Genomic DNA, 20,622 nt, shown 5'->3' with positions numbered 1-20,622 from the left:
GGTTTGGGGCCTGAAAAAATGGTAGGAAACCTGGAGGAAGGGGAGAAGGGAAGCATCTGCCTTCTTCTACAGTGACGACATAGAAACATAGAAGGAGCCTGGGAAACCTGGAAGGCCAGGGCGCAAATACCTCCAATTAGGGTATTTGGTCTTTTCTGTGATTGTTATTGCACACTTGGTCCCTGTGCCATGGGAGCTCACAAGTTTACAGCATCTCATCCACAAGACTCTGGAATTAGTGCCAGAAAGGAATGCCAGGAGAGGACTGTGAACAAGAAGGACCCTTAGAGGATAAGGTAGATTTTGCCAAGTGGAAAGAATGAAGAAAGGGCTTCAGGCATTGAGGCCATCCACAGCCAAAACGGGGAAGATGGCTGAGCGAGTGTGTGGAAGAGGCTCTCAGTCTGTGAACTATGAGCTTTCCTTGGCCTTGTGTTTGGGCTGCCCTGCTATGCCTAGGAAGAGAACACTGCTGAGCCCCCTGCCCATGTGCATGCAGTGGGGGCCGGGAAAACAGCTGGCTCTGAGGTGATTGATTCCCTGTGGGGAGTCAGGAGTTGTGGGGGGAGGCCCACATTTTTTCTTCTTCCTCATGACAGATGGTGCCTGAGGTGAAGCAGGGTAGGGTGTGGTATGCCCTTCACTGTCCTTCAGCATCTGCCTCTGGTCCCTGTCCGTGGCTGCTCCAGGCTCCAGCCCCAGCACCCTTCAGGCCTCTGTGAGCAGCTCAGCCTCTGAGCAGTGCCTCCAGCCACCGTGGGATGGGCCTCACCCCACCCAGTCTACACACCACCTGGCCCAAGAAGGGTAGTGTGGGTTTGGCATTTCATATCTTTGAAAACAGAAAACTCAGGGACCGGCCTTTTAGACCAACACTTGTGGCCCTCGGCAGGCTGTACTCACTCTCCCTGTTCCCTGAGGTGTGTATCTTTCTAATTTGGAAGCCCAGTGAGACTCAGCCCATTGAGAAACCCAGCTTCCTGGTATTCACGCCTTGTCTCCAGAGAGGCTGGGAGGAGAGGGAAGAATAGCTTTGCTGTAAGAGCTTGTTTAAACTCTTCGGCAGCCTTCAGAGGATGTGCAGCCACTTGGCACCTCTCTGCCACTGAGCCAACACTGTCTCAAGAGCACCCACTTGAAAACCCTTTTAAAAATAAGTGCAGATGGGCCGGGCGCGGTGGCTCAAGCCTGTAATCCCAGCACTTTGGGAGGCCGAGACGGGCGGATCAAGAGGTCAGGAGATCGAGACTATCCTGGCTAACACGGTGAAACCCCGTCTCTACTAAAAAATACAAAAAACTAGCCGGGCGAGGTGGCGGGCGCCTGTAGTCCCAGCTACTTGGGAGGCTGAGGCAGGAGAAGGGCGTAAACCCGGGAGGCAGAGCATGCAGTGAGCTGAGATCTGGCCACTGCACTCCAGCCTGGGTGACAGAGCAAGACTCCGTCTCAAAAAAAAAAAAAAATAAGTGCAGATGAAAGAGAAACTGCTCAGGAGCCAGGAGCAGAGAGGTGGTTACTCTCAGGAGTTTGTTCCCCAGATGGGGAGGGGATTAAGAAACCCAGAGGTAATCGCTTCTCGGCCTTTTGGCTAAGATCAAGTGTAGAAACCCAGAGGTACTGGTCTCTGGAGGAACATGCCAGAAACAGGGTCTATAGAGGGAGCATGGCACCTGGTGCCTGAGGCCTAGGATGCAGGGAGTACTCACTCGGCACTGTTTACTTATCTGCACTTTTAAAATTGTGTACTGGGAACAGGCGTTACCAATTTAAAAAAATATATTATATATATATATACTTACATATATATTCATATGTATTTTTTAAATTGGTAACAGAGAGAGAGAGAGAAACAGAGTGGCTAGTGGACTTGCTGGTACTTAGCTTGCTCTTTGTTACCTCCATGTCCCTTTTGTGTCTCCTTTTCTTATCTTGCCCTCCTGGTCCCCAGGGAAATTCTGGAACCAGGCCGGCATCTCTGAAATATGCCCATTCCCAACATGCCTGTGTTAGTGAGGCCCTTTGAAGTTGTGGAAAAGAGCAAGGGTGGAGACCAGTATGAATCCACACATCGTCTAAGCCAGGCACGTTATCTGTCTCATGTATTCCTTATAATAAACTTATTTTGTACAGAAGGGAAACTGGAGGCTCCAAGTTAGCCAGTTTGACCAGGGTAGCTCAGCGGACTCAGGTCTGCATTGCCACCAAAGTTCATGCAAGGCTTTGAAACACACACATCTTCTCCTTGGGCTGCGAGTGAGCACTGTGGTGGAGGACTCCTCCGGAGTAGTCTTTGCTTCCAGGTTCTGGAATCCAGGGGACAGCACATCTCCAGCCCAGCGGAGCTTCTCCTGTGCTTTCCCTGTCCTTCCAACTGGTCAGCAAGAGCTTAGCCAGCACTGTGGTGTGAGTGTGATCCAGCAAGGCCCCAATGCCCAGCCCTTCCTCCAGCGTCCACCTGCCATTGCCCACTCTGCACTTTTTCAAGAACGCAAAGTAAAATTTGTTATGGAAGCTAGTGAAGAGGAAAGCTGGTGTGAACTCAGGAACTTTTTAAATTTTTATTAATTTTTATTTCTAGTTGTCAAATATCTTTTATTGAAATGTCTTCCTTTGTGCTTCTAAGTAGCTGGGCACTCCACCGCACCACTGTTAATGTCATCTGCGATGTCATGAGGGTGGTGGCCATCAACTTGGCAGCCCACAGACTGGGCAGTCCCCAGAATCCCTTTAATGGTTCCAGAGAGTTGTCTGGCTAAAGGTCAGTGCCGCATCTGTAGAGCAATGTTGACAATCTCATCAAAGGTGGTATTTCCGGCCGGGCACGGTGGCTCACGCCTATGAGCCCGCCCAGCACTTTGGGGGGGTGAGGCGGGTGGATCACTTGAGGTGAGGAGTTAAAGACTAGTCTGGCCAACATGGTGAAATCCTGTCTCTACTGAAAATATGAAAATTAGCCTGGCTTGGTGGCACATGCCTGTAGTCCCATCTACTTGGGAAGCTGAGGCAGGAGAATCACTTGAACCTGGGAGTTGGAGCTTGCAGTGAGCCGAGATCACACCATTGCACTCCAGCCTGGGCAACAGAGCGAGACTCTTGTCTCCAAAAAAGAAAAGTGGTGTTTCCGCTGTGTTTAACGTTTTTCTGTTTCTGTCTCGCAGCGGTTCCTTGAGGGCTTTAATGATCAGGGCAGAGGCAGAAGGTACCATGTCTATCTGGGCCTATCTGTTCTGAATGATCAGTTTCACTGTAAGCCTCTGACCCTTCCAGTCACTAGTTGCTTTGGCAATGTCATCACCAACCTTTTTTGGGGACAGACTTGGTGGGGGGGGCGGGCCGCGATCTTGGGGGCCCACATAGGATGGCACTGACTTCACTCCTGGTGTACCTCAGCTATACAACTTTGATCTCATTGAGGTCGAACTTCAGCGGCATGGTAGAGGCAGCTGGTGTTGGATGAACCCAGATTTGGGACAACCGAAGAAGGTTGCACCTTAGCTGCCTCTGAGCTGAAAGCCAAGAGCTTTAAAAAAAAAAAAAAAAACTTATTTTTAGACACAGGGTCTCACTGTGTTGCCCAGGCTGGTCTCAAACTCCTGAGCTCAAGCAATCCTCCCACCTTGGCCTCCCTAAGTGCTGGGATTATAGGCATGAGCCACCATGCCCAGCAGAACTAAGGAATTTTTTTTTTTTTTTTTTTTTGGAGACAAGGTCTTGCTCTGTCACCCAGGCTGGGGCGCAATGGCATAATCACAGCTCACTGCAACCTTCTCTCCCCACCCCAGGCTCAAGCGATTCTCCCACCTCAGCCTCCCGAGTAGCTGGGACCACAGGTGCACACTACCACACCCGGCTAATGTTTTGTATTTTTGTTAGAGACTGGGTCTCGCCATGTTACCCAGGCTGTCTTGAACTCCTGAGCTCAAGTAATCTGCCTGCCTCGGCCTCCCAGAGTGCTAGGATTACAGGCGTGAGTCACCACACCTGGCCTTGAACTAAGGACCTTTTAGAAAGGAAATACAATTGTATTATTTCAAAGCTTTGTTTATAGCATTTCAACCTGTTTTGAATAAATAATGTCCCCAAGATAATAAAAAGGAGACTAGAATTCATTAAAATAATGAATTGAAAAAAAATTGTCAATGAACACATCTTTTGGCTGGTGACCTAAAGAAAGAAACAGGCAAAATTAATCGAGAGAGTTTATTTGGGCCAACATTGAGGACTGCAGCCTGAAACATACTTTCAAGTTGCCTTTGTTCAAGCAGGTTTTTGGGAGGTTTTTTAACTTTTATTTTAGGTTTGGGGGTACATGTGAACGTTTGTTATGTGGATAAACTCGTGTGATGGGTGTTTGTTGTACATATTATTTCATCACTCAGGTATTAAGCCCAGTACCCAATAGTTATCTTTTCTGGCCCTCTCTCTCCTACCCTCCACCTTCAGGTAGACCCTGGTGTCTGTTGTTCCCTTCTTTGTGGCCGCATAGTATTCCATGGTGTATATGTACCCCATCTCTAGCCACTCTGTCATCATTTAGGTTGATGGGCATTTAGGTTGATTCCGTGTCTTTGCTATTGTGAATAGTGCTGCAGTGAACGTTTGCATGCATGTGTCTTTATGGTAGAAGGATTTCTATTCCGCTGGATATGTATCTAGTCATGGGATTGCTGGGTTGAATGGTAGTTCTGCTTTTAGCTCTTTGAGGAATTGCCACACTGCTTTCCACAGTGGTTGAATGAGTTTACACTCCCACTAACAGTGTGTCAGTGTTCCCTTGGATCCGCACCCTCGCCAGCATCTGTTGTTTTTTGACTTTTTAATAGTGCCATTCTGACTGGTGTGAGATGGTATCTCATTGTGATTTTGATTTGCACTTCTCTGATGATCAGTGATACTGAGCTTTTTCTTCATATGCTTGTTGGCCACATGTACGTCTTCTTTTGAAAAGTGTCTGTTCGTGTCCTTTGCCTACTTTTTAGTGGGATTGGTTTTCTCTTGTAAATTTGTTTAATTTCCTTATGGTTGCTAGATAATTGGACCTTTGTCAGATGCATAGTTTGCAAGTATTTCCTCCCATTCTGTAGGTTGTCTGTTTACTCTGTTGATAGTTTCTGTTGCTGTGCAGAAGCTTCTTAGTTTAATTAGATCCCATTTGTCAATTTTTGCTTTTGGTGTCTTTGTCATGAAATCTTAGCCCATTCCTGTGTCCAGGATGATATTGCCTACATTGTCTTCCAGGGTTTTTATAGTGTTGGATTTTACATTTACGTCTTTAGTCCATTTTGGGTTGATTTTTGTGTATGGTGTAAGGAAGGGGTCCAGCTTCAACCTTCTGCATATGACTAGCCAGTTATCCCCAGTACCATTTATTGAATAGGGAGTCTTTTCCCCATTTACAAGCAGGTTTTTAAAGGGAAAGGGGAAAAAGGGGCTGATACAAAGCTGTTTGACAGGAACTGTCATTGGCTTACAGAAATAACATTGATTAGTGATTGGCTATACATTGTTGAACTATAGAGTGTGTGTCATTCCATGGCTACTTGGCATCAGTCTAGAGCCCACATAGCTAGTAGCTTCAAGAGGTCATTATTTGCTGGGCACAATGGCTCATGCCTGTCATCCCAGCACTTTGGGAGGCCAAGGCAGGCGGATTGCTTGAGCTCAGGAGTTTGAGACCCACCTGGGCAACCCCATCTCTATCAAGAATACAAAAAAATTAGCTGGGTGTGGTGGCGTGCGCTGTGGTCCCAGCTATTTGGAAGGCTGAGGTGGAAGGATTGCTGGAACTTGGGAAGTTACAGTGAGTCATGATCGCACCACTGCACTCTAGTCTGGGTGACAGAGGGAGATCCTATCTAACAAAAAAAAAAAAGGTAATTATTTATCTCAAAGGTGGGGTGTGAGATGTGACTGCTGTCACAGGCTGTCATATTTCAGTGCTTCTCTAGGCCTAGTAATTAAACAGGCTCACATTCCTCAGATAAAAAGTTTTTTTTTTCTTTCTCATGGCAAATGAGTCTTTCTAAACTTGAGCTTTGGGAAGCAGTTGCTTTCAAGCCCCCAGTAGTCCTGGACACTTGTTTCATATTATTACTTTGTATTGTCCAAAGGAGGAGTGGGTTTGTGCTTGCTATCAAATAAGCTTGAAACAGGCTCAGCCCAAGAATTATCCCAATAATGTTAGAAATGTGCAAATTAATGAAATGATCTGGTCGACAGTTAAGCTCAAATGACTTTTTTTGGGGGGGGTGGGGAGAGACAGAGTTTTGCTCTTGTTATCCAGGCTAGGGTGTGGTGCAATGACACGATCTTAGCTCACTGCAACCTCTGCCTTCCGGGTTCAAGTGATTCTCCTGCCTCAACCTCCCAAGTAGCTGGGATTACAGGCGTGCACCACCACGCCCGGCTAATTTTTGTATTTTTGGTAGAGATAGGGTTTCACCATGTTGGTCAGGCTGGTCTTAAACTTCTGACCTCAGATGATCTGCCCGCCTCAGCTTCCCAAAGTGCTGGGATTACAGGCAGGAGCCCCTGTGCCTGGACTCAAATGACTTTTCCGCTTTTTTTTTTTTTTTTGGCTCAATGGATGTCATCTTAGAGCCAAAAAGTTTTTGGAGCTGGGCTTCCTGCTGTCCTTGATCTTGCTCTGAAATAGCCCTCTCTTCTGTCCTTTGTCCTTCCTTGGTGGAGGTACCTGGCCCTCCCTGGTAGCACCTCGTAGTGTTTCTAGAACTTCCACCCAGCCCTTGGTGGTCTGGTCTTTTGGGGAAATAAGTAGCAGCCATTCTCCAAATCTTAGCCCACTTGGTCAAGTTTTTGAAACTACTTCATTCTTTTTCCCTCAGGAAACCAAATTGTAAGCCCCATTACCTCAGGAGAGCAGCCTCTTTCTTAGCCATGTCAGTTCTGTCCTATTTATGTGCTAAGCAAGCTAAGAGGCTTTGGAGAATGACTCTGTACCCCTGTCTGGAATGACTGCCACCCCGGGGTCCTGACCCTGTCTCCCAAGCCCCATGTGACACACACCCAGGAAAATCCCTGGCAGTACCCAAGGAAGCCATTTCAGAGGAGTGGAGCAGGTGCCATGGGTTCTGTGTTCCCCAGGGCCCTCCCAACACCATGGGGACACCCTAAAGGTCTGACCTGTGGGCTGTTTCAGTGTTTGTAAGCGGTGCATTCGGAAGATGGACCACCACTGTCCGTGGGTCAACAACTGTGTCGGCGAGAACAACCAGAAGTACTTCGTCCTGTTTACAGTAAGTCAGCTTCCAAATTCTGCCCCGCCCCCCAAGAAGCAATGGAGCACTTTGTTCCTTTGAAAATTCTCAGCATTCACGATGTTCTTTGCTACTGTTTAGAATACTGCCTGGCCCTGTAGATCTCCACCTTCCTGCCAAAGATCTCTCTGGCTCAACAAGTGCCTGTTCCTAAGCCCTTCCCTTGAGCGTTTAGAAAATTGATTCAAGTTGATTAGCTATGAGCAAGGGCTGTATTCTGGGCTCCCATGCCAAGTGTTGGACCTAAGTAGCTCAAGAAGGCAGTTTGGGTGATGACCTCAAATCCTGAGCTGCAGGTAGGTGGAGTCTACTTAGTGCAAGAACTAGAAGGGCCCTCAGCAGTCAGTACCCTGACTTTTCAAGGGAGGAGATACAGCAGACTTGAACCCCTGTCCCAGGCAGCTGAGACTGCCTGGAGCCCAGGTCATGCCTGGGAGACGGGCTTGTTTCTGTTCTGGTTCCACATACTCCCGCAGATGGCTGCTCACTTGACCCAGGGCTGGGGGTAGGAGGATCTGTAGGGAATCACTAGCTGGCCCCCTGGTCCCTCCTGGTCAGGCCTCGGCCTAGCTAAGTGTTCCCGAGTGGCAAGTTCTGAGTGCCCCTGTCCCGGGAGCCCATGAGGTCAGAGGATTCTTACAACAATGGTATCTGCACTGCTTTCCTGTTTCAGATGTACATAGCTCTCATTTCCTTGCACGCCCTCATCATGGTGGGATTCCACTTCCTGCATTGCTTTGAAGAAGATTGGACAAGTGAGTATGTGCCGAGGCTTTCCTCCCTGCTCCAGGGTGGGTGTGTGACCTGAGTGGGGGCAGGGAGGCTCTTTGTTTCCTTCATGGTACCCGGGGCCAACCTCATTTTATTAAATCTCCTGAAAGCCTATGGACTGAACAGGGAAGAAATGGCAGAGGCTGGAATCTCTCTTCATGAAAAAATGCAGCCCCTTAATGTCAGTTCGACAGGTAAAGTCGTGAGTTGGACAGACAGACCCTCTGGACTGAGCGTGCCCAGGGAAAATGCAGGCCCCAAGCAAGCACAGAGGCCGGTTCCAGTGCGTGGGAGCCGTGCTGGGAGAGAAGTTTTGTTTTCTGTCTTTCCATGAGGCACTTAATTCAAAGGTCATTTTATTCCAGTCTTGCAGAGATTCATTTTTTACTTTCTGGCTAGGACATGGAGTTTCTTTATTTGTTTGGTTTTTGTGATGGTTGTTTTTTAACTGCTTACACTGATAATCGTGAATTTACATTAAGATTGTAGATAATTCTTCCTGCTTTAGAGGCATCCCACTGAAATGTGCAAATACTGAGGAAGAAACTCCAGCCAGAAGATTGCACAGATCCTGAAGGAAAACAATAGATGCTGGAGGAAAAGAAATGAGAGGCCACCTACTGGGCTGGCTCTTTCACACTCACAGTCTGTGAGGCAAACGTCTTGAGCAAGGAACATTGTATTTCCTCTGCTTTTCCCTCCATGGACCTCCTTTTTTTATTTCACTGTCTTTAGAACTTTTGCTCTTCCTATTCATGCTGACTTCTTCCCACAATTCTGGCATAAGTCAGATGGCAGAGGTCAAGCTAGCAGACAATAGAGAGAGGAGAGGAAGGAGGGTAGGGGTGAGTGGGTATGTGCAGAACTTGCCATTCTGCCTATCTAGGTGAGTCGCCAGCAAGTTCCTGATCACTTGGTGAGCATTCTGAAGTACATGCCTTCTGCTAGGCCTGGGGAACCAGATCTACTCCAGATGTGGCCTTGGTGACTTGACAGGAGAGTCCAATTAGGATATTTTATCATCCCAAACACCTCCCACCTCTCATCAAGTTAACAGACGTGGGCAGGTGATGGGGTAGCGCAGGCTGTCAGTGAGGCAAAATGTCCCTGTCATGGAATGGTGCTGGAAGGGACCATTTCATTAATGCCTACTGGGAGCCAGGAATGGCCCAAAGGGCTTTTTGAGCGGTGCATTGTTTTGCCTTTACAACCAGCCTGCAAGGTAGGAGGGATGCTTCCCACTTTGCAGATGACAAAAGCTGCGGCCCACAGAGGATGAACAAGTTCCCAAGATCACTCAGCTAAGAAGAGGGCCTATAGTTCAAGCCTAGGTCTGGGGCAAGGTTTTTAGCCCTGTCAGTTGACTCCAATGGTCAGGGTCCTCCCAGCCATGCTCTTGATTAACTGTGGTCAAGATTCCTGATGGAGTGGGCTTCAGGCACCCAGCTTCTATGGCAACTAGGCTGGGAAGGCACAGGTCAGTCCCCAAAGTTGAGGCCTGAGAGTTGACTGTATATGACTGTTACTGCCCTCACTACTCAGCCCTGGTGAAGCTGTTGGGCCATAGGAGCTGGTGTGAGTGGGGGGCAGAGGGCTGTCCCCCGGGATTAGGGCACTTTGAGTTGATATTTAAGGAAGGATAAGGAGGTGGTTCCACACTCCCTGATCTGATTCCTACCTCCCCAAACTCCATTGGTAATTCCTGAGGCCCAGCCCACAGAGGAATGATGCTTGCTGATTTGCAAGAAGGGAGAACAGGCCATGGCCCTGGGCTCTGCCATCAGCTCCAGGGCAGCAGAAGCAGATAAGAAGGAGGTGCTTTGTCCAGCAGGCACCCCCATGTGCTCCTGCCAGGCCAAGGCCAAACTGTGCAGATGTTCTTTCATGAATTCTTAAGCATCCCCCGGTACAGCAAGGAAAACACAATCTCAGAAAGCCCAAACCTCTTGCCCGGATCCTTTTGTTGTCAGGCGCTGTCCCAAGGCTGGTTGTACGGCAGCGAGCAAAACAAAGTCCCTCTCCTCCTGGAGTTTGAAGTGTAGTGGGAGAGGCGGCTATCAAACAAGTACAGACAGAAACAGGTAACTCCACAGTGCAAAGGACAGGAAAGACACAGGGCCTGGAACAGAGTATTAGTGTGGGCCTTGTCGTTAGAGTTCATGATCAGGAATTGGTGCCAGGATTTGCACCTCATGGTGTCTGCCACATGTCAGAGCCTTTCATTCTCCCCAACACCCTGCCCAACGCAAGGCCATCATACTTGTAGCTACCCACGGCCAGCCCATCAGGCTGGTGGCCACCCCAACCAAGCCCTGCCCCACAAGGAGCCAAGAAGAGAAATCATTCAGAGGCATCAATAAGTTCCCAGGGAAACCTGAGGAGATACGCATTGTAGATGAGATGCTTCTTACCTGTCACCCACATGGTGTTTGGTATCTTTCCAAGCTCATTCCCACATTTGACCTCCCTTGCCCCTCCTGACATTCCCCTGGGGGAGCCAGCAGGACGGCTTGAATGGAGTGCTTACTCCCTTAATTCCCAGAATCAGTGAAGCCCGACTCTGCCCTCCAGGATCTGATCTTTCCAGCCAGGGTAACAGACACAAGTATGGAAGCAACGAGAAACGAACCATAGCCCAGGCTCAGCCAGCATGGGCAACTGCACTGAGGCACAGAAGTTCTTAGGTGAAGAGTGCCGACCAAGGGGCCTAGCCTGTCTGCCAGTACCATCTCCCAGGCCACCTTCCAGGCCCCTCCCTGCTCACCCCCACTATCTCCACAGCACCTTCGCTTTTCTCTTCCATGCGCTGGGTTTCTGACTTAGACTTCGTTCAGACAAAAGACTGCTGCTTAAAAGCAAACCATACGTCTCGTCAAATCTCACTGCCTTACAGTGGAGTGGGCGGAGGCCTGAAGATGGCGGGACTGGCCTCAGGTCCCCGGGGCTGGAGGCCAGGACAGTGAAAGCCCCTACTCTGGGCCCATGCCTCTTTGGTCAACTCCCTGGCCTTTGGCACTGATGGCCTCGGTGCTACAGATGTCCCTGGGAGCAGGGGCAGTGCATTACCTCACACTGTAGTCAAGGCTGAGCCCCGGCATCAACTGCCCCTGCCAAGCTTAAAATCCCAAAGCCACCAAGTGATCCTCCACAGCTGCCTGTGAGCTGATGGGGTCTAGAGGGGCAGCATGTCATACGGGAATGCCCAGAAAACCTATGGCCATAGCAGGACTGGACAGGCATCTCCACCTGGGTACCTGCATTGTGCTCTCTGAGGAGAGGAGGGTCCACTGTGGTGTCGTCAGGCCTTCCTGCCTCACTTCAGAGGCCTTCCTGGGCCCTTCCAGGTGTCAGGCACTGTGCTTGGCACTGGAGGCAGTGAACGAATGATTTGTGTTAGGGAAGGGAAGCCCCGACTGGGGCCTGGCCTGTTGAGTCGGCCAGGATGATTCTTACCGTAGCCTGGAGGCCAGAGACCTGTGGCACCCAGGAGGAATGAAGGCCTGCAGGCGGGAGGGAGAGTGGGAGCCCAGTGGGGCGGTGAGCCTGGGCAGCGGGCAGTGGGTGGCAGCACCAAGCCCCATGTACTTCTTCTCTTTCAGAGTGCAGCTCCTTCTCTCCACCCACGACAGTGATTCTCCTCATCCTGCTGTGCTTTGAGGGCCTACTCTTCCTCATTTTCACATCCGTGATGTTTGGGACCCAGGTGCACTCCATCTGCACAGATGAGACGGTAAGCAGGCGCTCTGCCCGCCATTTCCGCACCTGGGGATGGGGAGGACCCAGGGTCAGTGTTGCTGGGAGAGCTGCTCACAGTCAGACCGGAGCCCAGTGGTCAGGCCCCTGGTGTGCAGGGCACAGTTCCTTTGTTTGCAGTTACATTTGGGTCGTCTTCATCCACACACAAGTCCTCCAGCCTTGGGGCAGCCACAGCAGATCACACCAGGAGTGCGGCCCAGCAACCGTGGCTGAAAGGCTGCCTTTACCACATTTCCTTCCATCCCCCCATGACAGGTCTTCCTTTATGCTGTACTGCATTAGACACTCCACTAGGCACTGAGGGCACCCTTCCCATCTGGGGGCCACAGGCTTGAAATAGAGTGGTTGACAGGGTGCCCTAACCCAGCTGGGACAGGCAGGTCAGCTTGCCAGCCATGCCTGGGTCCTGAGGGCAGAGTCAGGAGACAGGTCTGCCTTGAGCCCCCAGGGCAGCAGGCTTTTACCTGGCCTCTGGGTCATCTCTGTCCGGCCCAGCCCTGGTCCTCGTCCACTGCCTTCTCACCCCCACCCCCACCTCCCATCTGCTCACAGCACCTTCGCTGGAAGCTTTGAGGCTGCTGGCTGTGCCAGACTGGGGCCTATTCCCTTGGTGCCCCTGTTGCTATCTCCTGACCTTCCTAAAGTGTCTGAAAACCTCAAGGTGGTCAATGCCTGGCTGTGATATGGGCATTTCTCTGGGGATTTACATAGGAAGAAGGGGCGGCACTTAGCTCTGGGTGTGAGGAGCAAGCAGAGCCATGAGGCTGAGAGCCATCCCTGTACGACTCCTGATGTCCTGAGGCCCTCTCAGGGTCAGCTCTCACCAGTGGTCTAGGGCTCTGGGTGAAGGTTTGGGCCTATGGGTAGTCAGCGTTACGAGTGTGCTCATAGGACGACAACATCCTCCCACTGCTGCTGGGCGCCTTCCCCTGTGGGCTAAGAGGAGCATGTGCAGAGCAAAGAAGGGCCAGTGCTGCCCACTGCCAGAGCACCATTGTTCGTGTCTTTTGGCAATTTTTAGAAGGTTGCGGGGCTTTTGGCAACATTTTTTCTTTTATAAAAACTGATGTCATTTCAAAGGAGTTTCTGTAAAACTAGTAGCCAGTGGTTTAGATCCAGCCCTGTATCCAAGCGGTAACCGTGACCAACTTTTCTGCATAAGATCTACAGGGAACCCGATGGGGATTCTTTCAGGACCCGCCTGCCATTGGGATACTGCCAGGTCACGGTCTGGGGGAACCAGAAGGCAAGCTCTCACGGCCCCAGTCCTAGCCGTTCTTCCCTGAGAAGACTATTCCTAAAGAGAATTATGTTGGAAGGAAAGGAGAAAGCTGGAGGGCCGTGCCCCACCTGGGAAAGTGTGTCTTCCCTTTGCCCTGTGTCCTTCCCACGTCCCTGGGTTGTGAAGACAGACACAAATTCGGCTGTCCTCCCAGCACCTCTTTACTAGAGACCACAGCAGACAGACCCCTGGCCAGGCTTCTGCCAGGCTGCTTCTCTCCTGTCCCTCTGGGCAGGGGCCCTGTTCTCACGCTCTGCCCTTTGACCAGCTCCATCGAAGGGAGAGGGGGAGGAAGCAGCTCTTCCCCCAGCCCCAGTTTTTTCCTGAGACTTAGCAGGGGAAGCGGCACCGGCTCTGTGACAGCTGCTGCGTAGGTCTCCACCACGCTTCTCCCCACAGGAGCCACTAGGAAGACCTTTGCCATGCCAGGCTGGCTGGCCTGGCCATGCCACCCTCTAACCTGTACTAATCCCTCCTCCTTCCTCCTCTATGGTGACTTCCTCCCTCATTCGTGGTCTGTCACTCCTATTCAACCTTCTCAGTCTGTGCTGCTTAATCCCCCAGGCTAGTGAGATGCACAGCGCCAGAGCAGTCATTTGATTTGTTACTTTTTTTTGTCTGCAAAGTGGTCATGGTAGCTTCAAACTTCCTAGAAACCTCTCCCAGATTAACGGCCATCATTGGTTATGATGATTGCGAGCTCCCAACAGCTCTGAGGCCTCTAGTGACAAACCCTTCATAGCACTCCATCCACAGCCCAGCATAGAGTTTCTGAAGAGTGCCTCTGCAGAGCTCAGCGAGGGGCCAGAGCTGGAGAGACGCGACACACCCTGGCCTGGCATACTTAGACGCAGCGGCGTCTGCGCTGCTGATAATGCTGCTTTTTCCCTCCCTTCTTGGAGGGACTTGTGAATGAGTGCCCACCAAGAAAAGGAGAAATTTTTTTAGTAACACATTTTATGAGAAAGATGTATTATGTAGATAGCTTTGTTGCTTTAAAAAGAAAATATTTACTCCATTCACCTCTCACTGTGGACATCCCCCCCCAAAAAACCACAGCAATGCAGGGCTTGACTGAAAGTATGATTGTTCTTGTTTTCAGGGAATAGAACAATTGAAAAAGGAAGAGAGAAGATGGGCTAAAAAAACAAAATGGATGAACATGAAAGCCGTTTTTGGCCACCCCTTCTCTCTAGGCTGGGCCAGCCCTTTTGCCACGCCAGACCAAGGGAAGGCAGACCCGTACCAGTATGTGGTCTGAAGGACCCCAACCAGCATGGCCACTCAGACACAAGCCCACACCACAGCACTACCGTCCCATCTGTTCTCATGAATGTTTCAATCGAAAAAGCAAAACAACTACTCTTAAAACTTTTTTTATGTCTCAAGTAAAATGGCTGAGCATTGCAGAGAAAAAAAAAAAGTCCCCACATTTTATTTTTTAAAAACCATCCTTTCGATTTCTTTTGGTGACCGAAGCTCCTCTCTTTTCCTTTTAAAATCACTTCTCTGGCCTCTGGTTTCTCTCTGCTGTCTGTCTGGCATGACTAATACAGAGGGTGCTGTCTCGGGCTGTGCCCATTCTACTAACTGAGTGGATGTGACGCTGTGCATGGATGGAATAGTTCGGACACCTGGCAGGGGATGCATGGGCAAGCCAGGAGGGCCCTGACCTCCCACTGCCCAGGAGGCAGTGACGGGCTCCCCAATGGGACTTAAAACCTCACTGAAGACGGATGCACCCCTTGAGGCCTGAGAAGGGCAGAATCAGGGCTGGAGCCTTCGGAAGGGACCTTGGCACAGCGACCTCATCCCCCAGCTGGACACAGTTTGCCTCCTAACTCGCAAAGCAATGACCTGCCTTGTACTTTTTGGGCTTGGGGTGTGTAGAATGATTTTGCGGCGGAGTGGGGAGAGAGATGAAAGAGGTCTTATTTGTATTCTAAATCAGCACTTATATTCCCTGTGATTATTTGGAAGAGTGTGAAGGAAAGACATTTTTCCAGTTCAAAATGCCTTATACAATCAAGAGGGGAAAAAATTACACAATTTCAGGCGAGCTACCTTTTCCTTTGTTACATCTGCTTCCTCTCTCACCACCCCCTCTCCCTTTCTTCCCCAGCAAGATGTCACTTAAGCAGTGTGGATTCTGACTGCAATAGGCACCAGTGCCCGACACATACAGCCCTGCCATCATCCCCTTCTCATTTTATAAACTTCAAAGTGGATTCACTTTCTGATATTTAACCCCCATAAATGTGCACGTACCTGTGTCTTATCTATATTTTAACCTGGGAGACTGTTGTCCTGGCATGGAGATGACCATGATGCTGGGGTTACCTCACAGTCCCCACCTTTTCAAAGTTGACATATGGCCATACCATTGGCTGGAATCCACAGCCACACCTATGCCTGTGGCACTGGGACGGAATAGATTTTCCATTTGAGAGGCACTTCCTGTGTCAGTCTTGTTTGGAGGAGGTAGAGAGTGCCCTCCAAGTACAAGGATGACAAATATGATTATTGACCATCTGGGAATTCTCACACATTGATTTGTTTTTTAAGCAATTGCCAGAAACCCCCTTTTTTAGCTTTTGCTTGGGGTGGGGGTAGCAGATAAGGTTTATTCAGTCCTGTCCTGGGTAGGGCGAAAGTGAATCTAGCCATGTGATTTTTCAGAAAAGTAAGTGGTACATGCTGCCTCTTTTCAATCTGTCCGTGCTTCCACATGGAAACAAAAGGCAATAAAATTTTTCCAAAACCTCTTCTGATGTAGCTATCTCTCTTGAGGTGTTACTGTCAGCGGGAGGCCAACTGTCCACAATCTACTTGAGTTTTCTCCGATTGGGTGTTTCATTGCTCCGTCTCTTGAATGAGGATACTTTATTTTTTTGGTTTTAAAATACATATATGGTCCTCTCTTGAACCAGCTTGCCCCACCAGGCCTCTTTCCTTGGCTTTCTGCAGCCTGAATCAATTCCTGTGTGTTGATGGGCTTTCCTAAGAGCTTTCCTGAGTCAGTTAACTTTGACTCGCCCCTACGGTGCTATTCATGCGATACGGGCAAGGCTGAGATGCTACGGTTTTTTTAAAAGAATGCTGTTTTAGATCAAGTTGATAGCATTTGTTCTCCATATGCTTTTAAAAAATTTTTTTCTTAATATACAGTTCACTTAGGTATATGAAAGAAGTGTGATTGTATTAAATGACTAGAGCGGGGCTGCAGCTCTGGGCCTCCCCTAGGGGAGAGAGATTGGTAATACTCCATCCTCTAGGGCATTTTTTAAAGTGAGACAGGTTAGTTCTTTTTCCCCTGGCATTTCTAAGGAATGCAGCAGACAGTGCTGAAGATGCACTGACTTTTTTTTAGTCCTAAAAATAGAAACTCATCCTTTGAAATTGTGCATACTATGTTTATCTTTCCAACACAGTGGGGTTCCTTCAGATATCCTATAAGATTCTGCCTCTGGGTTTGTATAGGCCTTGGCTAGAAAGAGTCAATGTTTCTGAGCTCTCAAACCAGTTGCACTCAGAAGATAGGAATACTCCAAGGTTCCTGGCATTTTTGTTTCATTTTTATTCAGACTGATAACAGTTTGCCGAGAGCACAATGACTGAGGAATGTGGCCATCATTTGCAGGATAGTGATTGGTTCCCGGCCTGGCTTCCACATAGGAAGAAAAAGCATCCCTGAGCTCTCCTCAGCATTTCCAGATACAATGAAAGAGGACATCTTTCTACACAAAGTCGCCCCAACTTTTGGCTTGGACACAGGAGTTCTAATAGTACTGTTCGGTGAACTCATGGGAAAATGAACCAGTAGTAGCCACTGTCTTTCAGAGCATGGGCTCTGGGGAGTGGAAGTGAAAAATAAAGATGTGGCTCGTTGGGTTAGGTGTCAGGTTTGTGTTCATGGCAACCAGACTGAATATGCAAAAGGCTTAGATCCAAGCAAATCTGTGATCTATGCATATTTGCTTGGGCTTGGTAATACTTCCTCTTTTTTGTTAGAGACAAGGTCTTGCTCTCACCCAGGCTGGAGTGCAGTGGCACAATTAGAGCTCACTGCAGCCTTGAACTCCTGGGCTCAAGTGATTCTTGTGCCTTGGCCTCCTGAGTATCTAGGGCTACAGGCATGTACTACCATGCCTGGCTAATTTTGTTGTTTTTTAATAGAGTCAGGGTCTCGCTGTGTTGCCCCAGCCAGTCTCAAATGCCTGGCCTCAAGCAATTGTCCTGCCTTAGCCTCCCAAAGTCTTGGGATTACAGGCATGAGCCACTGGGCCCAGCCCCGTACTTCTTGTTGAAAGAGCCCCAAGTATTAGCTTTTGCTCATCTGGCTAGGCCACTCAAATAGTTAAAATCCACCGTCCCCCGGCCGGGCGCGGTGGCTCACGCCTGTAATCCCAGCACTTTGGGAGGCCGAGACGGGCGGATCACGAGGTCAGGAGATCGAGACCATCCTGGCTAACATGGTGAAACCCCGTCTCTACTAAAAACAAATACAAAAAACTAGCCGAGCGAGGTGGCGGGCGCCTGTAGTCCCAGCTACTCGGGAGGCTGAGGCAGGAGAATGGCGTAAACCCGGGAGGCGGAGCTTGCAGTGAGCCGAGATCCGGCCACTGCACTCCAGCCCGGGCTACAGAGCAAGACTCCTTCTCAAAAAAAAAAAAAAAAAAAAAAATCCACCGTCCCCTAATGCAGAAACCGTTCAGGTGAGGTAAATTAACAAACATTTTAAACACATATGTGAGGTTGGCATTACACAGAAGCTCCTCTCCGGGGGGGCTGAGCTGGGCTTTCTCAGCCAGACTAATGGGTTTTAAATTTCTCTCTCTTCAAGACTTGCAGTACATCAGTTTAGAGGGTGAGCCAGCCAGTAAAGGGAAGGGGCCCCACCTAGAAGGTGCCCTTCAATATCAAAGAAATGTGAAGAGAGAAAGATTTTGCTAGAATCCTCCTCAAAGGTGTTCTTGAGGTTGCCAGACCAGCAACACCAACATCAGCATCCCCTGAGAACTCGTTAGAAATGCACATGCTCCGTCCCCACCCCAGGCTACCGAACCAGAAACAGTGGGGCCCAGCGGTCTGTGTCTTCACAGCCCTCCAAAGTGATTCTGACTATCAAGTTTGAGAATCCACTTGGGGCTTGCAGGGGTCCCTCCTCAGGTGGTCCCTGATGCCTGCTGGTGATATGGGTCCTGTGTGCTGCCGGGCTCAGCATAGTGCAGTCGGGGTGTGCTGATGGTGAGACAGGCACGTGTTCCCTCCACTGAGAAGCCACTGAGACCGCCTTGCCTCATAACCTGCGGCCTCCCCAACAAACAACTGCCAAGACATCAAAGAAAGTCTGTATGAGGCGGATCCAAAGTATTAGCCTGCCCACCACTCCTTGTGCATCTCATCAGTGGAACCCATCTCTAGACCAAGGGCCCTTTGGGTGAAGAACCAGCCCGGAAGGGAAAGAGAAAAGCATAGAACCAAGGGACCTCCAGATGGGAGTGGTGGCCGGTGAGCAGTCTAGAGCCAAGAGCATTGTAGCAGCCCAGATACGTGACCTGTACATGTCCTGACCTTTGCTTTCCACATACGGGTTTAAACACCCGTGTGACTTTTTCTTATATTCTTTAAATACATATCTGACTTAGGATCACCTCACAGAAGAGACAGAATTCACGGTGAAGCAGAAACAAGCCTCTGACCAGTGTGCTCCCAACCTGAACCTTCTTTTTCTCACCCTCTCCCTCAAGAAAACATCTTGCTGACTTGAGCAGCGTGATTGCCGTAGCAGAGTGGTCCCCAGGGATCCCGCTCTGTTGTGGCACACAGGAGGAGCCGATGATGCTGATCCAAGGAGTGATGACAGGCGCTGCAGAGGGAAGTTTGCCAAAAGCCTTCAGGGGGCCGCATGTGCTCTAACACCGACATAAGGATGCCCTGAATTTCTGCAGCTGAGGCCATATCGTCTGGTGACCAATATTTGGGTCCTGGCTTCAGTCTTTGGTTCAAATCTCTGCTTGGCTACTTATTACCATACCTACTACCAAAATATGACCTTGAGCAGTAACTTCTTTAAGTCTCAGTTTTTTCATCTGTAAAACGGGAATGATAATCTAAATCACAAAGTTAATGGAAGCATTACATGAGGGTGATGAATGGGAATGTATAGTGTCTGGCCCTGGTATGGCTCTATAAGTGTTAGCTGTGTTAGAGCTGTGCTTTTCAAACCATCAGTCACAACTGTTCATGGTTTGCAACCAGCATGTTTTTCAAGAAAAATGTTTAATGCATTACATATTGCAGGGTAAGTATTGTTTTATGAAGCTTAGAGGATTGTGTGTATATGTGTTCTGGAATGAAACAGAAAAATGTTTCCTCTTGTGGATTACAATATAGAGGTATGAAATCTCTGGCCGTGCGCAGTGGCTCAAGCCTGTAATCCCAGCACTTTGGGAGGCCGAGACGGGCGGATCACGGGGTCAGGAGATCGAGACCATCTAGCTAACCCGGTGAACCCCCGTCTCTACTAAAAAATACAAAAAAAACTAGCCGGGCAAGGTGGCGGGCCCCTGTAGTCCCAGTTACTCGGGAGGCTGAGGCAGGAGAATGGTGTAAACCTGGGAGGCGGAGCTTGCAGTGAGCTGAGATCCGGCCACTGCACTCTAGCCTGGGCGACAGAGCGAGACTCCGTCTCAAAAAAAAAAAAAAAAAAAAGAAATCTCTGATGAAGAGAGACAGTGCTATCTGCCCAGCTATGAAGAGACACATTTGCATAGACTGCTCCCTGAGGCTCTGGCTTTCTACATCTGATGATACAGGGAGCAGGGAACAGCCTGTTCTCGCTCTGTGGGGCTCAGCTGAGTCTGCACAGACTCTTCCTTCCTCGGAAGCCTTAGTCCTAATACATTCATTTTGGAGTGTTGGTGAGTTTGTTCACAGATCACAGCTCATGTATCACCCAGGCTGACCTGAGCCAAAAGGCCCCTCACACACCCTTTGCAAGAGCTGCTGGTGTCGACTATGACCCCCTTACCAGGCATCAACAATTTTTGTTTGTTCTCTTGAGCCTGAAGTTAGTATTACTGCTCCTCTGCAAACCTCAAGTTTAAGAACTTTGCCTGCAAGATTCCTTTAAATCCACATAAAACTCAAAATTGAGTCCTACCAGGAAAAAGCAGCCCTCAGCCCATTTTTATACATCAGATTTGTTTGCAATATTTTCTTTCCGGACTCAAAAGTCAACACTCCCTGAACGTTTGTCCACTTTACTGCTGAAGACCTCTGGTAGACAGGCCAGGCTCTGTCTGGAATACTTTTATGAGCTTGGTGAGGAGGTTGAGTATAATCCAAGAGTGCCTATCTGAGAGCATGCCACAAGAATGGCAAATAATCATCCTGTGGGCTCTTGGCTTCATTCCCCTTCTCACTGAGCTCAGCCTCGGCACAGTGGTGATTTGCAGTAGAGCTGGAAACATATTGGGCAGAAAAAAACGACACTACTTCTGCTCCCAGTTCTGATACATAACAAGCTAGATG

General features: G+C 49.3%; 1 protein-coding gene across 7 annotated transcripts in view; it reads left to right on the top strand.

Annotated features, from left to right (window-relative positions):
• ZDHHC3 (zinc finger DHHC-type palmitoyltransferase 3) overlaps positions 1-20,622 on the top strand; it is a 61,681-nt gene that overhangs the window by 35,337 nt on the left and 5,722 nt on the right. For 2 of the 7 annotated variants that reach the window (XM_033212305.1, XM_033212304.1), the window contains 4 exons: positions 7,160-7,256; positions 7,951-8,032; positions 8,159-8,242; positions 11,648-11,778. In XM_033212305.1, the coding sequence (XP_033068196.1) occupies positions 7,160-7,256; positions 7,951-8,032; positions 8,159-8,242; positions 11,648-11,778 (394 nt within the window). Of the gene's footprint in view, positions 1-7,159; positions 7,257-7,950; positions 8,033-8,158; positions 8,243-11,647; positions 11,779-14,188; positions 15,853-20,622 lie in introns of those variants that run through there. The other 5 variants (XM_033212309.1, XM_033212306.1, XM_033212307.1 and 2 more) reach the window with 3 other exon arrangements.

The sequence above is a fragment of the Trachypithecus francoisi genome, unplaced genomic scaffold (genome assembly GCF_009764315.1).
Source record: "Trachypithecus francoisi isolate TF-2019V2 unplaced genomic scaffold, Tfra_2.0 Lachesis_group0, whole genome shotgun sequence".
Lineage (NCBI taxonomy): Eukaryota > Metazoa > Chordata > Mammalia > Primates > Cercopithecidae > Trachypithecus > Trachypithecus francoisi.
The sequence above is the reverse complement of the archived record's forward strand: the minus strand, read 5'-3'. Positions and strand labels throughout refer to the sequence as shown.